Source organism: Heloderma suspectum, chromosome 1, assembly GCF_057233095.1.
Source record: "Heloderma suspectum isolate Gila_16-S chromosome 1, 16-S_ref, whole genome shotgun sequence".
In the NCBI taxonomy this organism is placed as follows: Eukaryota; Metazoa; Chordata; class Lepidosauria; order Squamata; family Helodermatidae; genus Heloderma; species Heloderma suspectum.
Window position 1 is genome coordinate 81035611 of NC_139458.1, and position 14893 is coordinate 81050503.

Sequence of the window (14893 nt, forward strand, 5' to 3'; positions counted from 1 at the left end):
CACAGCTGTGCTACATGGAAATAACTTTTAGTATAACTATAGCTGCAAGTGGAGCTATTAACCACTAAGCCTGCCACTGACCATAATGACTAGAAGCTTGCTTCCCACCTCCACCCCACCCCCACGCAATGAAAATTGAGATTCAGGCCTGCCATCAGATGCTTGGCCCATCCACCAACCCATTTCCCCCAGCTCAGGTTTGACCTGACAGTGGGTGGCTATGAGTCCCCCATCATTTTACGTTTCCCATAGTGCTTCAGAGTGAAGGGATAACACGACATTGTGGTAGATTGTAAATAGTGAGCAGCTCACAGCTGCTTCTGAAGATTGCAGAGCTACTGCTGCTCATTGTCTCCAGTAAGTCAGTCTGCTAGGGGGGCAGATGTCATTGGATCCTGCAGATGGCGCTTTGCTGGGCTTGAACCAGCAGCCTACCCTGTTGAATTCTGCAGAAACCCCAATCTTGCCCCAGAATCCAGTTCCTATTCCATGTATTCCATATGGAAGCAAGCTCTGTGTGGAATGAAACAGAAGCAAGTTCTTAGTGTTCTGCAGCAACAAAGGGCTGACTCTCTCTTTTCTGTGTTAGCAGGTGAATTGCTCTTATCTCCGTCAGACCACTACTGGGAATATCACCCCCATCACCTGCACACTGAGTTTGAGAGCTTCGGAGACAACCACTTTGCAGAGCTCCAAAGCGTCCAGCCGCCTCAGCTGCAGCAACTCTACCGGCATATGGAGATTGAACAGATGCACGTTCTAGATTCTGGGATCCCTGTCACCCATCTTGGCCTCAACCACAGCCACCAGGTACAAACAACACCCAGATATGTAGCTCTGTAAAAAGTCTTTCTGATTTTAATTTTTTAACTCCAAGTTTAGTATGACAGCCAAACATAAGTGAAGGAGCCCCTGGAGATAAATGTTATAGGAAATGAGATAATTGGATAATACGCAATAGAAGTGGTTACTGTTAACTCAGATTAACAGAGTGGCCACTTTAAATGAAGGTTTGACCTTCAAACTAGATGTTAGACGTAATAGTGCAGGCTTCCCCAACCGGGCACTCTCCAGATGGGTTGGACTGCAGTCCAACACATCTGGAGGGCACCAGGTTGGGGAAGGTTGTAACAGTGTACAACATTCCCCTGTCATCTTAAAACCACACAAAAACGCAGCCTTATGAGGCTGTCAATGTAAGGGGCATGCTAAACCTGTTGTTGTTGTTGTTTACTAGCAATGGCAGGTATGATGGAGGATCAGGATCAGGGTCATGAGGAGGGCTTTTTAAAACCTTTCCTGCCCTGCTTGGGGTCCCAGTGAAAATCCCTTTACTGAAGCTGCTGTTAGCTCCAGGAGGCAAGGCGGGCCCAAGACATTTTGCTGCCTGACAAAGGACAAGATGGTGTCCCCTCCCATTCCATGTACAAAGCCAACTGGAGTGGCAGTTGAATCTGTCTTCAGCATCTTTCATTGCATCTGAAGGCAGCAGACTTGCTTAGGAGGCAGGCACAGAACAGGATACATGGCACACAGTTCTGTCCTCCAACAATTTGCTGCCATCTCCCACCCTCTGCCACCTGAGGCAACTGCCTCACTCTACCTAATGGTAGGGCCAATCTGCCAGCTCCCATTGGCTGTTACTGGAGGTTCGATGGGGGTAGAAGGAACTGCTTAACCTTTTTCATTCAAAACTGTATACATACCCATGTCTCCCCCTGCCCCTCACAGAGGGGATAAGATAAGGGTACCCCCACCTTCCTCTCCTCCCAGGGTGGTCTACATAGGGAAGTAGCTCTTTTTATCTGGACACTGGCGCACAATGCAGCTGTATTCAGTGGCCACTACTGGGAGTAACTGAGCTATTATAGCTACACTGTTGTAGCTATGGAGTTTCTTTTTGATTACAGAGCACAGTCACCAAAAAGAAGAAAGGCATGAATCACAATGCTATCTTCCTACTCAGTCCAGATGTGAAACCCACAATGGCTTCAACTGAATCCTCTTGAAAAATAATCCATAGCCTGCTATCTAGATGATACTAGAGGAAAACCATAGGAAGGGTGCAATAGGAAGGGGTAAACAATTAAAATAATAGGAAGCGGTAAACATTCCCAGGTGAACGTTGTCCTCCCACCTGCCAGAGGACCATTGAAATGTAAAGGAGCCACATTTTGACCACATGGTTCATACATCTAAACACTACCACAGTGGTATGGAAAGAAGTAATGGGGAAATGAGTCCCACAGTCATGAAGTGGCAGGGCCCAGTAGTTCTGAGGAAAAAGCAGAATGTAGAAAGTACAATGCATCAGTCTCTTCAAAAGCCTTGGTAGGAACATTCCAACTTATTTTGTAATACCTTTGGACACTGTAATGTCACATACACTGAATTTCAAACACTGATGCAACCACTGCTACATACAGACACACACATGCAAGAAGCAAATATGGGAAACATAGATTCTGACCTAAATATCAGAGAGGAAAGAGAGCATGGAATGGAGTTTCTCTTGAGAGGGGGCACAGGGTCATGCCAGTAGGTCTGAGCAACTTTTGAAAGTCAGAATCTACAAGTTCTTCTTCTTTTTTCTCTCATTCTGGGGACATGCATCCTAGGCACCCTCTCGATCCTTTTAAAATCACTTCTTGCTGATTTTTTTCTTAAATGTGTAACAGTAGATCATACACTGTGTTTTGTTGCATATCTCTATTGTATTTCTTCTCTGTGACTCCCCACACTAACCCTTCCTTTCTGACTCCTCCTCAACTGACAGCATTCAATATTAGGGATGTACAAAACACCATGGAGAACTTTCACTTGCTTTAATGAAGCTCTTTTGGCTTGCCTCAAAATATGTCCAGTGTTTCACCTGAGGAAAACTTCCAAATTTCTACAGAATGTCACTTTAGGCAAAATGTGGTGTCAAGCCCCACCACTGGGACATTTCAGTAGCCTCAGTTAAGTTTTTGACTTCCCTTGACATTCCCCAAATGTTTCATATGAAGAGGAACTTTGCTTTGAATTTCCCTTCAGGTTAAATTTTAGTGGCAAATCTAGACCCTGCCTCTCCATTTTCCCCTGTCTCCTAGGCTGCTGTTTTGTTTAACTATAAAGTGCTCAGTGTGTGTGACTTCGTGGTTAAGGTCAGTTGTTTTACACTTGAAGATTTGGCAGGAAATGTGCACACACTGTTACCCAATCCCAGTCCTTCCTACCATAGTCATCATCTCCAGTCAATCTGCCAAGTCATTAACCGCCCGTCACTGTACCCCTGAAGCAACCCAATTGCGCATTCTTTACTGAGGTGTTTCGGAATAACTTCAACATCAACAGAAAAACATCAGATGTCCAGTGCCTGACCCGCTGGGCAGCCTGAGTCATGGACACAGTGCTATTTCTTATCTTATATTTCAAGGTGTCCCTTTTTGTTCCAGACCTATTTGTCACATATTTCCTGTACATATGAGCAAAGTCAAAGATTAGGCATTTACTTCTATAAACAAGCAAAACAGGGCAGTATATATGAAAAAAGAGCCATTTTCCAGCAACATTGTACCCTGTCATTTTGCCAGTAAATTTACCCTGTGACTTGGCTTGGTAGTGCACCGCTCGAAATGACGTATTTCTGCAGCTACTCATGAAGTGTTTGAAAGAGAGGCTACAGCTACATATACGTTTAAAAGCGAGCTCAAACCATATGCACAATGCTGTGAGCCTCTTTTTAAAGTATGTCTGTACACACTGTGAGCATAGAAATGGAAAGGCAGGGTATACATGTAATCAATCAATCGTTCCCTAATTTCCGTCCTTTGTCACTCTTGCCTCTCTCTTTCACTTGGTGCTGTTTCCTCTGACACTCTTTACCTCCAGCACTCTTGTCTCCTACAGGTTACCTTTGTGCCTCGCATGTGCGTGTATCCCTCTCATCAGCGCAGTTCCGATGAAGAAGATCTAGAGAGACAGAGTCCCCCGTTGGAAGTGTCAGATGGGGAGACTGATATCGGGGAACCTGTTCCTGGAATTATGAGTGGAGAAGCAGGTTGGCAAATAAAAGGCAGAGTGGGTGTTGAGCATCTTGCCCCACTCTACCTTTCTGCCTTTATTTCTTTCCCTACCTGTGATGACACTTTCCCCTCCAACCCCACTATCTGGAACTAACCTCCTGTTTTTTTAAGTGACTCCCTTGTTGCCCCTCATGCCTGGAGGTCTTTATCAGAGCATCTACCTGGTATTACCTCTCTCTTTTCTTCAAATCTCTCCTCAAACCCCAGCTTTTTTATGAAGACTTTTGCTTATCCCATTTGTCCTCATTCACTGCTATTATGTACCGATTTACTCATGTGACTCCTTGTTATACTTGCCTCTCCCTTTCCTCCCCTCCCTCTGTTGCCTTCTCTGTGGTTGAAATATGGATTGTCAGCTTCCCGATGCAGAGGCCTGGCTTTTTTGGCTTGTGGTACTTTGTAAAGCAGCCTTTCCCAACCTGGTGCCCTTCAAACTTTTTGGCCTACAACCAGTGGAGGCTGGTGGCTCCAATGTCAGTGGGTGGTGAATCTGCTCTGGGTTTCAGTCAGAACCAGTCAGAATTCTAGAGGTCTGACTGGTTCTGACTGAAACCCGGAGCGGATTCACTGCCCCACTGACATCGGAGCCACCAGCCTCCACTGCCTACAAGTCCCAGGATTCTGGATCATTGGCCATGCTGGCTGGGGCGAATGGAAGTTGGTCCAAAACATCTGAAGGGCACCAGGTTAGGGAAGGTTGCGATTAAGGTTCAGCTACAATTCAAACCATGCACTGAATATTCTGTATGTGATCATGTAATAGCTTTAATAAAGCTGTTAATGAAGCCTGAAAAGGATATACAGGCTTTTGATAACTCCTCAACAGGATACTGGTCCAGGAATCTATTTCAGTCCAATACCTTAATTCAGCTTTCCACAACCCGACACACTCCAGATGTATTGAACTAGAACTCTCATAATCCTCAGCCAGCAAGGGCCTCAGATCTAAGAGACCCAGGGCTAGTCATGATGCTGGGGTCTGGGTCAGTTTCTAGCACCTCTGCCTCTGGAGCCATGGGTCTGACAGATCCGGTTGGCTCCTCTTCATCTGACTTGGAGCCCAGACTGCTGCTCAGTGTGACAGCTATGTTGCTGTTAAAATAACAACTTGGGATGGATAGATTCTGGGCTTTTCTATTCACCAGATCTGTCAACATCTATCTGTTCTTCAACTGCTTGTCATTTGCATGTAAATTTTCTCATGTGGATTAAACGTGGCTCCTGTTCGGCTTGCCTTGCAAACTACCTATAATAGATGCAGTTTCAAAATGCTTTACTTGAATATTAAAATGTTTTGAACATTAAATCTGTTTTAATATTTCCTTTAGAAGTGGCCAAATCTAAAATGTCCCCTCTCACGAAAAGTCCACATAGCACTACCATGATATAGGTATACATTTTTGTGTGAGTGTCATGGACACCTATGGGTGCCCATGACATCACTAAGGAAAAGCTGTAATTTCCCCTCGCCCTCCAGAGGCTGGGCAGCATCAACACTTCCTTTCTGGTGAAAGAGGAAGTGCCATAGCTCTCCTGGGGAAGAGCCACCGTTCAACGGTAGAACACATGCTTTGCACACAAACGTTCCCAGGTTCAATCCCTGGCATTCACAGGTAGGGCTGGGAAAGAAACCTGCCTGAAGCCCTAGAGAGCCACTGCTAGTTCATGTAATGCTGAGCTAGATGGACCAATTGTCTGACTCAGTGTAAGGCAGCTTCCAATGTTCCCACTAAGGGACCTCACACATGGCTTTCTCTGTTTCTTCCTATAGGCAGTAAGAAGAAAATCCGACTCTACCAGTTTCTTCTCGACCTGCTTCGGAGTGGAGATATGAAGGATAGCATCTGGTGGGTGGATAAGGAAAAGGGCACGTTCCAATTCTCCTCCAAGCACAAAGAGGCACTGGCCCATCGCTGGGGCATTCAGAAAGGCAACCGCAAGAAAATGACCTACCAGAAGATGGCACGGGCATTGCGAAATTATGGGAAGACTGGGGAGGTCAAGAAAGTCAAGAAGAAGCTGACGTACCAGTTCAGTGGAGAGGTGATGGGAAGGAGCGGCATTGATAGAAAGCACTATCCTCTTTGAGTAAGAGCACAGAATCCTGATAAACCAAATAATAGAGACATGTGGGTTGGACTTAGCAGCAGAGTTGCTGAACACTTCTTTTACTATGCTTCCTATGCCCTCGTGCCTGTCTTACTGAGGCTTTCAACGTCCAGTGTCTCTGGTACGAATTCCCTTCTTCAGCTTTGAAATTCCAACTGGTTTTCTTTGCTTCTATACAAGCTGGACACAGTAGGGATTTTTTTTTAAAGGAAGGAATATTTTTCAGAAAATATTTGATTGTGCTGTAATTAAAACATGCAGCGGACAAAGTTTTTTGTCCTTCGCAAGCAGTACTGTTTCACCTTCAAAGACTCTGTCTTAGCTTACAGCTTTTAAACCAGCATTAATACAGGCTCTGCTATATTTCTCCATGGCTAGAGAGAAGTTTGCAGATCTTGGAAACATATCTTACTGTGCAAATATTAATAACATGTAAATATTTAATAAAGTCAGGTATAATGAAGGCATATTCTTTGTATTAATCCATAACGACTCATGAGTAAATCCAGCAATCACTGAGTGCATTACCTACCACACATTTAAACTGGTTTAAACAACTGAGAACTGTTGTACACCAGGCATTTATTGTGTGCACGACATACCCTACTCATGGTTGTTTATAGGTTTTTTAGATGATGTCGTGACCCTCCAGTTTTAATTCTGTTTGTAAGCAGCACTTTTGGCAAGTTTTTTTTAGAGCAGGGAAAATGGGATATTATTTCTGATTGCAAAAGGAAACATTGTTTCCACTCATGTGTTTGTGCTATACCACAGTGCCACCTAGAAGCTATGTAGCAGAAAAGCAGGAAAGGAAACACTCCTCATGCAGTGCTCAGATCTCAGTTCTGTGACAAAACCTAAAGCAGATGCAGAAGATTAACAGCCTCATGTAGAAAAGCCCAAAACGTCTTGTGGCACCTTAATGGCTTATGCCAGAATAAATTTGTTAGCCTTTAAGGTGCCACAAGATTCTTTGTTGTTTTTGCTGCAATAGACTAACACAACTACCCTTCTAGAGAATTAAACTGGTTTATTAATAATTCAAGCATAAACATAACTAAACAATTTGTAATATGCAATGAATTATTTACTTGGAAAAAATTTTTTCAGTGATTGATTGTCACAATATTTCTGATCCATATATCTCTTCAGTGGTGACCTTTGAGTTATTATATTGTTTGCTTGATCACCATATCCTTCCTTCCTTTCTTAAAAAACAAAACAAAAAAACAATAGAGGAAAAGATATTCCCAGATGCCAAATCCTTAAGATCATAGAAAACTGCCATATATTGAGTCAAACTGAGTCCATCTAGGTCATTGAGTCCATCTAGGTCGGCATTGTCTACACTGACTGGCAGGCTCTCAAGGGTTTCAGACAGGGGTCTTTCTAAGCCCTCCCTGGAGATCCAGGCATTGAGCCTGGGCCCTTCGTCATGCAGAACGTGTGTTCTGTCAGCCCCACCCCACCTTGGGCTATATGTGCTTTATACCTGTACCATGCAAAGGAACAGTAAAAACCAGAGTGGTAGCACTGATTGCCGCTACTAGTCTGGTAGTGGCACTGGAGGATCCCTTCCTTCCAGTGGAGGCTGCTAGCTCCGTAGGGTGGTAAATCCACTCCAGGTTTCAGTCAGAACCAGTCAGAACTCTAAAGGAGCTCCTTTAAAGTTCTGACTGATTCTGACTGAAACTCAAGAGTGGATACTCAACCCCACTGCCATTGGAGTCACCAGCCTCCACTGCTTCCTTCTGATCCTATAATTCTGATTCTGTTCAATCCCAGTAGTATGATTTCTACATGGTTTCTTTTCTGTTTGTAAAGAGGGGTGTTTGGGTGCAGACACCCTGGGTGCCTTAATGGAGGGAGAGGGGGTTGTTTCTGGGGAGGAGAGTGTCTGTCAGTGGTAGAGAACTGTGGTCCATGCAGAAAAACAGGAGGGTGTCAGAATGGTCCCCCTTTCTCCACCCAGGGCAAGGTTTGTACATGGCACCTGCCCTCATGCTCTGGAGAATATCCCTGGCCACAGAGGACAGCATGTAGGCACTCTTGGACCTGTGGGGCTGTTGTGTCGCCTGACAGAAAGTAGGCATAGTTCCCTCAGCTGAGTCTGACACAATGAGCTTCCAGGCAAGAGGATTCTTAGGAGGCCATCACCATGTCCACGGAGCTCTTGGAGGATGACACTGGCCTCCCCAGGATCCTCTCTGCTCCTTCTCACACATGATTGCTCCAGCAGCAATGAGAAGTGGCCTACTTCCATCCCCAAAGTGCAAAGGGGGGAGAGTTGGGCTCAGAAAAACCATGCCCTTTCGTTGAGATAAGTCCTCCTCTGCCATCACCTTGGGGGTGGAGGGTGGCCATCTCCCACTGAAGTGAATACAAGGAGAAATTTTGCTTTGGGTAGCCTGACCCCCTCTCTCAATTGTTTTATGAGGAGAAGTAAGGAGGAGTGCAAAGGAACAGAAGAATCCTGTGCAGCTCAATTCCTTCCCACTCAATCCCTTGTGAGTTCCAACTTTCTTTTACATTGAAAGTAGTTGCAATGAAATGTTAGGACTGGAAATAATCATTACTTCACCTGTATAGTACATATTTATTATTATTATTTATTACATTTATATCCCACCTTTCTTCCACCGTGGAACTTAAGGTGGCTACATGCAGTTCCCAGGTGGTGGCCCCTCCAAACACTGATCAGACCCAAACCTGCTTAGCTTCAGCAAAGTGGCTGCCTCGTGTGCCTTCAGACCATGCTCTGGGTATATAGCACTGATTGTTCTTCAGTCTTTATCATATTGTGCTCACGAGAGGCCTGTAAAGTGGGCCAATATTATTATATATTGAATTGGAATGTGGAAACGTAATGTCAAAGTAGGATGAAGAGACTATCTTTAAAAAAACAAAACATTTAAAAGCATTCTGGAATGGATATACTATTTAATTTTAATCCATTTTCATTTCAAACCTGAGATGTTTTTTCTCTTCCTCCTCTTAGTTTTCAAAATGTGGTTTCTAAAAATATTAAATCTGTGACTGGTTGAGTTTCCATCTGTCTGACCACTTCTGGATCAAAGCTGTGAAGGGAACCTCATGCTTTATCCAGCTGCATTTTTCAACACATTCATGTTTTATCCAGCTGCAGTTTTCAAGTCTGTCAATCATTCCATCAAAACTCTGGGCCAGTTCACACTATCAAATAAGCCACTGTGGGTTAAACGTACTGGGCTCTGGCACATGCCGGCGGCCATTATGAATATTCAAGCTGCAACTTGTTATGTTGTGCAAACCTGGGTGGCCAGGCTTGTGTGCCAGTTAAATAACCTTCACGTAACCCATGGGCTGTTCTAGGGTTATGTGAGGGTTGTTTAACCCTTGCACAACCCCTAATGCCTGGATTCAGATGATATGACAAGCCACAAAAACAGCTTGAATATTCAAAACCCACCTGGCATGTGCTGTGGCTCACCATGGCATAAACAAGCCACAATGGGTTGCCGTGATCATGTGAATTGGGTCTACTGTGATCCAGTAGTTCCTTATTCTTGCAGACACATATTCCATTCCCTTATATTCAAGGGCTCCCCTTTCCGTTTATGGGAGAGAGTGGAGTCCTACCACAGAGAAGAGCTCTCTGTAAGAACCAGAGTGCTCACAAAGCTTAGAATTGGGCACTGTGAGTGTAAAGAGCAGCTATTTTAGAATGAAAAAAAAAGCTTTTATTTTTCAGATGTCATAAAATTATTTTGTAATCATTAGCTATGCCACTTATTAAATATGTAAGTAAGCATAGGGCAAAATGGTGATTGGTTAGTATGTATAATTATATTCGCCCATATATATGTGTGTGTGTGTGTGTGTGTGTGTGTGTATATGTATATATATAATAAATAGCAACTAGGGATGGAGGAGAAATTTGTTTGGTTTGCATTTTAATGCAAACTTACCTAATTTTGCACTTCAGAACGAATATGTGAACTGAAACTGAGTTATTCTTCAAAATTCATACTTCTCAGCACTTTGCATGCAGTTCTCCAATCAAAAATATGTACAAAAATGCGTATATTAGAGAAATATGCACACAGAAATGTGTATATTAGTGAAAATAACATACAAATGCATTATATAAGAAAACTTCTTCCCAAAATCTGTATATTAGGCCAAATGCATACCAAAAATGTATGTATTAGGGGAAATGCACAAAAAAGTGCATACGGATTTTCATGAGAATTAACAAAAAATAGTTTCAAGGGTTGGGATGAACCAAACTTAAGGTTTGAAAAAGAGAAACAAAAATTGACAGATTTGTCCATCCCAAATGTCAACACCCCCAACTAGATCACACTAGATAAGTGTGTTCCTCCCCCAGGGCACAAAAACATCACTGGACCAACCATAGATATACAGATGATGGGCATGGTAGGATTAGTTGTAGAATCATTCCTAAAGCATGTTAGGCTTTTTCAATTAGAAAAAATAAGACTGTTGAGACCGATGGATATAACAGAGGTTTATAAAATTCTGAATAGTGTGGAAAGAAAGAGAGACACTAGAACTTGGTGTCAACCAGTGAATGCTAGAACTTGATGTCAACCAGTGAAATTAGCTGGTAGGTTCAAGACAGACAACAGGAATGTGCATGGGTACACAACGCTTATTCATTATAGGTAACAGAGTTTGGCATGTCATATGGCCATGATCCAGTCATCAGACAGTTCAACTGCTGACCAATACCACTGCCCAGCCTGCCTGCTGGGAGATGTTGCTGGGGGTGGCAGGAAGATCAAGCATTCAACAGGACAAAGCAATGCTGTGGACTGTTCCAGGACCATGGGTGTGTGGCAGACATGCCATTCCCCAGGCTGAGCTAGGGCTTTGAAGTGACATCCCAAGATCTCTTAAGAGGATCCCTCAGTGGGGAGAAGGGAGCCCACCCCTGCTGACCCCTGCTACAGATCCAGCCCAGTTCTACAAGCTCCTGAAACAAAAAGTTGTGATGGAAATGTAGATCACTGCAATTAAACCACAACTGTTGCTATGAAGAAGGCATAGCCCACATCGCTGAGTCCACTCACACCTGCGGGTAAAATTATTTCTCAGCCCCATCAACCAGTGGCTAAACTTTATCCTTAGCAAGGTAATGAGCACCACTAAGACTAGGATGGCTGCATAGGTGGGGAAGTCAGCATTGGCAACAGCAATGCCAAGGCCCTAACCTAGGTTCCCTATTTATGGCCTAGGAGCAGACCAGAGGCAAAATGTTCTCCTCAGGTCTGCTCTCGGGCCTGGGTGCAGCTCATTGGTTCCCAAGCAGGGCCTGTGCTACAGCGTGGGCAACAAACTAGGTTAGCATAGAACTGCTCATGTGAAAGAAGAGGAAGATCGTCTCATTACTTTCCTGCCTCCACCCTACAACAGGCACAAAGGAGGCCCCCCGGAAAACAGAGACCCAAGGATTGTTATTTCTTCACACAACACACACAAAACATACGGAGTTTGCTACAACAATATAAGATGATGGCCACTATCTCGGATTGCTCATTAAAAACTTAGGCAAACAAAAGGGAAATAGAAATTAATTATGTTATTCATTATACCTAAAGAATCTCCATATTTAGAGAAAGTATACCTCTGAGTACCAAAAAAACCAAGTGTAGTCCATCATATTCACGTTTTGCTTGTGAGCTTCCAGAGTCATCCTAGACACAGAGTACTTCAGACCAGTCTCTCCCAATCTGGGACTCTCACAACTCCCATCATCCTGGTGGGAATGATGAGAGCTGTAGTCCAACACCTGGAAGGCACCAGGTTGAGGCTGCTTTAGATGGCTGCTGTAGATGGCCTTTTGTGTGATCCTTCAAGGCATTTCCCACGTTCTTATGATCTAGACATCAATTCCTTGTAAGAGGTTGCCATATTACACATGGAAATAAACAACCACAAAATGACTGTGGTTTGGCCTTACTGAAGAAGGCCTAGGGATTATACTGGATTACATGTTGCATATGAGTCAGCAAGATGACATACTTCCAAAAAAGGCAAATGCCATGTTGGGTTGCAGACGCAACACACGCAAAATACAGGAACTGTGACAGAAAGGCTGAAACCAAACTTGGAGACAAGGGCCTCCCTTCGCCTTACTGTTGTTAACGTTACTTGCCTAGGGCCGCATCTACATGGCACCGATTTCACTGTTTGCTCGGTAGGAGCTGCGCAGTATTAGTGCTGGGAATTAACAACTGGGGCAGTAGAAGTGGGCTTCCCAAGCTGGGAAGAGCAGAGAGCACAGAGCTGGGGAGGAGAGGGCGCGACTAGGACGTAGGACTTGCTTGTGAGTAGACGTTCATAACAAACCCCACATACACATTTCTGAGGCAGGCAGGCAAACAGGCAGCCGCTGCCTCCAGAGACCGAGCCGGCGCTGCGAGCAGAGAGTGCGGAGCTGGGGAGGAGGAGAGAGCGAGTAGCATGTAGTCTATTAACTGCCCAATCGACAGGCTCCCCGCCCCACACACACACACAGGCCCAATGGAGTGCTTCTGATGTTTATGAAAATCATCTGCCCTGGCACCCACGCTTTCTCAACTGCGCAGCTTTGAATCCACAGGCATGCAGCGTTTCTCAGCTGTGTTCCTTTGTAGCTGAACGTCTCCACTCTCAAGCTCGATACTTAAAGTGAGAGGGGCAGCGACGTGGAACTGAAGGCAATGAGTTGCTTCACGGTAGACATGTTTGCCCCTCTGCTCTCCCCCCCCCCGCCGCTGCCCCAGGCAACTTTCCCTTCCACCAATCAGCGCGGCTTCCACCAGCCCGCTTCTTTGTGCCTCTGCAACTGTGGAGCTGCGAAGGAGGAAGGGGGAGGGCTGAAAAGGCATCACATATGATGCCATCACTAATGATGCTGCGATTTCAATCCGAGGGAGGGACAGACAGCTCACCCCCCTGCAGTGAACCCAAAGCAAGTGAAAACTTCACAGCAAATGGAATCTGAGAAAACCTGGATTTCTCTGTGAACACCATGATTGGGCTGCGAAGCGGCGACTGCAAAGATTTTCCCTTTGAAAATCTGGGGCAAATAACTCATGTAGATTGGGCCTAGGACCCAGAATGCAATTTGCAACCTTTAAGTTGGGTGTAAACCAAAGGGGCCTTGGTGGCTTAGTGGTTAAGATGCTGAACTGCCGACTGGAAGGTCGGCAGGTCAGCAGTTCGAGACCTGAGTGCTGAGTGACGGAGTGAGCTCCCGTCTTCAGTCCCAGCTCCTGCCAACCTAGCAGTTCGAAAGCAAGAAATTGCAAGTAGATAAATAGGTACTGCTTTGGCGGGAAAGGTAACAGCGTTCCGTGCACCTCGGTGTTCAGTCATGCCGGCCACATGACCACGGAAGCGTCTTCGGACAGCGCTGGCTCTTCGGCTTAGAAACGGGGATGAGCACCGCACCCTAGAGTCGGACACGACTGGTTGGGGACACCTTTACCTTTAAACAAAACTAATGCAGCCCTGTTGTGCTGCAGAGCGTTTCTATTCAACCAGTGAAAGTGCGCTACAAGAGAACTGTAGCTATTGTACAACACTCCCACAAATGACTCTTGAGGACAACAGCCAACTCCCTCCAAAGTGATGGCCTGGCTACATGGAGCAGAGGACAGGCTCCACAACCTTTCAGCTGGCTGCAATGCCCAAAAGAGATAGGAGGGGATGGTCCCACGTCCATTCCCTCCCTGCTTTGTTTGGGTGGTGGGACAGGGCTCAGCCTGGATGGACCTGGATGAAGACATTGGGTAAAGTGGGACTGAAAGAGGTCCCACAATTCAGTCTCTTCTGAGGTAGCCATGTGTCCTACTTTAGAGAGGAAAATAGTTAATGGTATCCTCCATTTGAAGGGCTATTCAGTCCAAGTCTGGTTTAAAGGCAAAGAGCATAAGAAGAGGGAGCAAAAGGGGCCTTGAAGTTCCCCATCACCAGTTAGCAGACTGGGCAGACTGACTGAGCAGGTGCACAGCAGATTGAGCACATAGGTCACCTACTCACAGTCTTCTCCAAGATAGTGAGATATATTGTATTTCCATTTATGTTATAGTAATTCTTTCTAATTTTGCATCTCTACATATAAATCGACATATACATTTTGCATCTTTACATGCAAATTTTATGCAAATCTGGGTCCTCTTTTGACAGTATTTTGGGTGATGCGTTTCTTTTCTTTTTTTAACAATGCATAAGTGGCCACCCTAGCTTCTTCCCTGGTTTACTACCCAGTTCTCAGGTCGCATTCCACCTTGGTTTGTCTACTAGGCTCAAGCCCATGTTCCATGGTTGACAAAGTAGTTTCTGCTGTGTTAACTAACTTCAATAAAATTGTGAGCTGCTTTTATCCCAACCATGTAAATATCACCTCTCTTTTCTTTTCCTTTCCCACACAATAATCCAGCCTTCTCCATCCAACTGCCCTCCAGATGTATTGGACTACAATTCCCATAATCTCCCAGCCATGCTATAGCCCAACACATCTGGAGAGCACCAGGCTGGAGAAGGCTGCAATAATTTGTATGTAAAAGGTGGGGGAGGAGGAGCTTTGCTTCACGAGAGATAAACTTGCAGGGCAAGGGAGCAGGGGTGCTGCTGGTTGCCCATTTAACGTCATCTAGCTAGATGTGCACTCCAGCACAGGTGTGACAGTGTAATGTTATGGATGTAGTGGTGGTGGCAGGACCATA

General features: G+C 44.9%; 2 protein-coding genes across 3 annotated transcripts in view; both read left to right on the forward strand.

The window, feature by feature from the left end:
* The window catches only part of SPI1 (Spi-1 proto-oncogene), a 34717-nt gene extending 25507 nt beyond the window's left edge, over positions 1-9210 (forward strand). The window contains exons 4-6 of one of the 2 annotated variants that reach the window (XM_084849686.1): positions 590-810; positions 3892-4042; positions 5839-9210. In XM_084849686.1, coding sequence (XP_084705812.1) covers positions 590-810; positions 3892-4042; positions 5839-6155 — 689 coding nt within the window. In that variant the 3' untranslated portion in view covers positions 6156-9210. The remainder of the gene's footprint in view (positions 1-589; positions 811-3891; positions 4043-5838) is intronic. The other variant, XM_084849695.1, reaches the window with a different exon arrangement.
* The window catches only part of MYBPC3 (myosin binding protein C3), a 110061-nt gene continuing 101362 nt past the window's right edge, over positions 6195-14893 (forward strand). Inside the window, exons 1-2 of the mRNA XM_084848975.1 lie at positions 6195-6297; positions 8624-8683. Of these exons, the coding sequence (XP_084705101.1) occupies positions 6195-6297; positions 8624-8683 (163 nt within the window). The remainder of the gene's footprint in view (positions 6298-8623; positions 8684-14893) is intronic.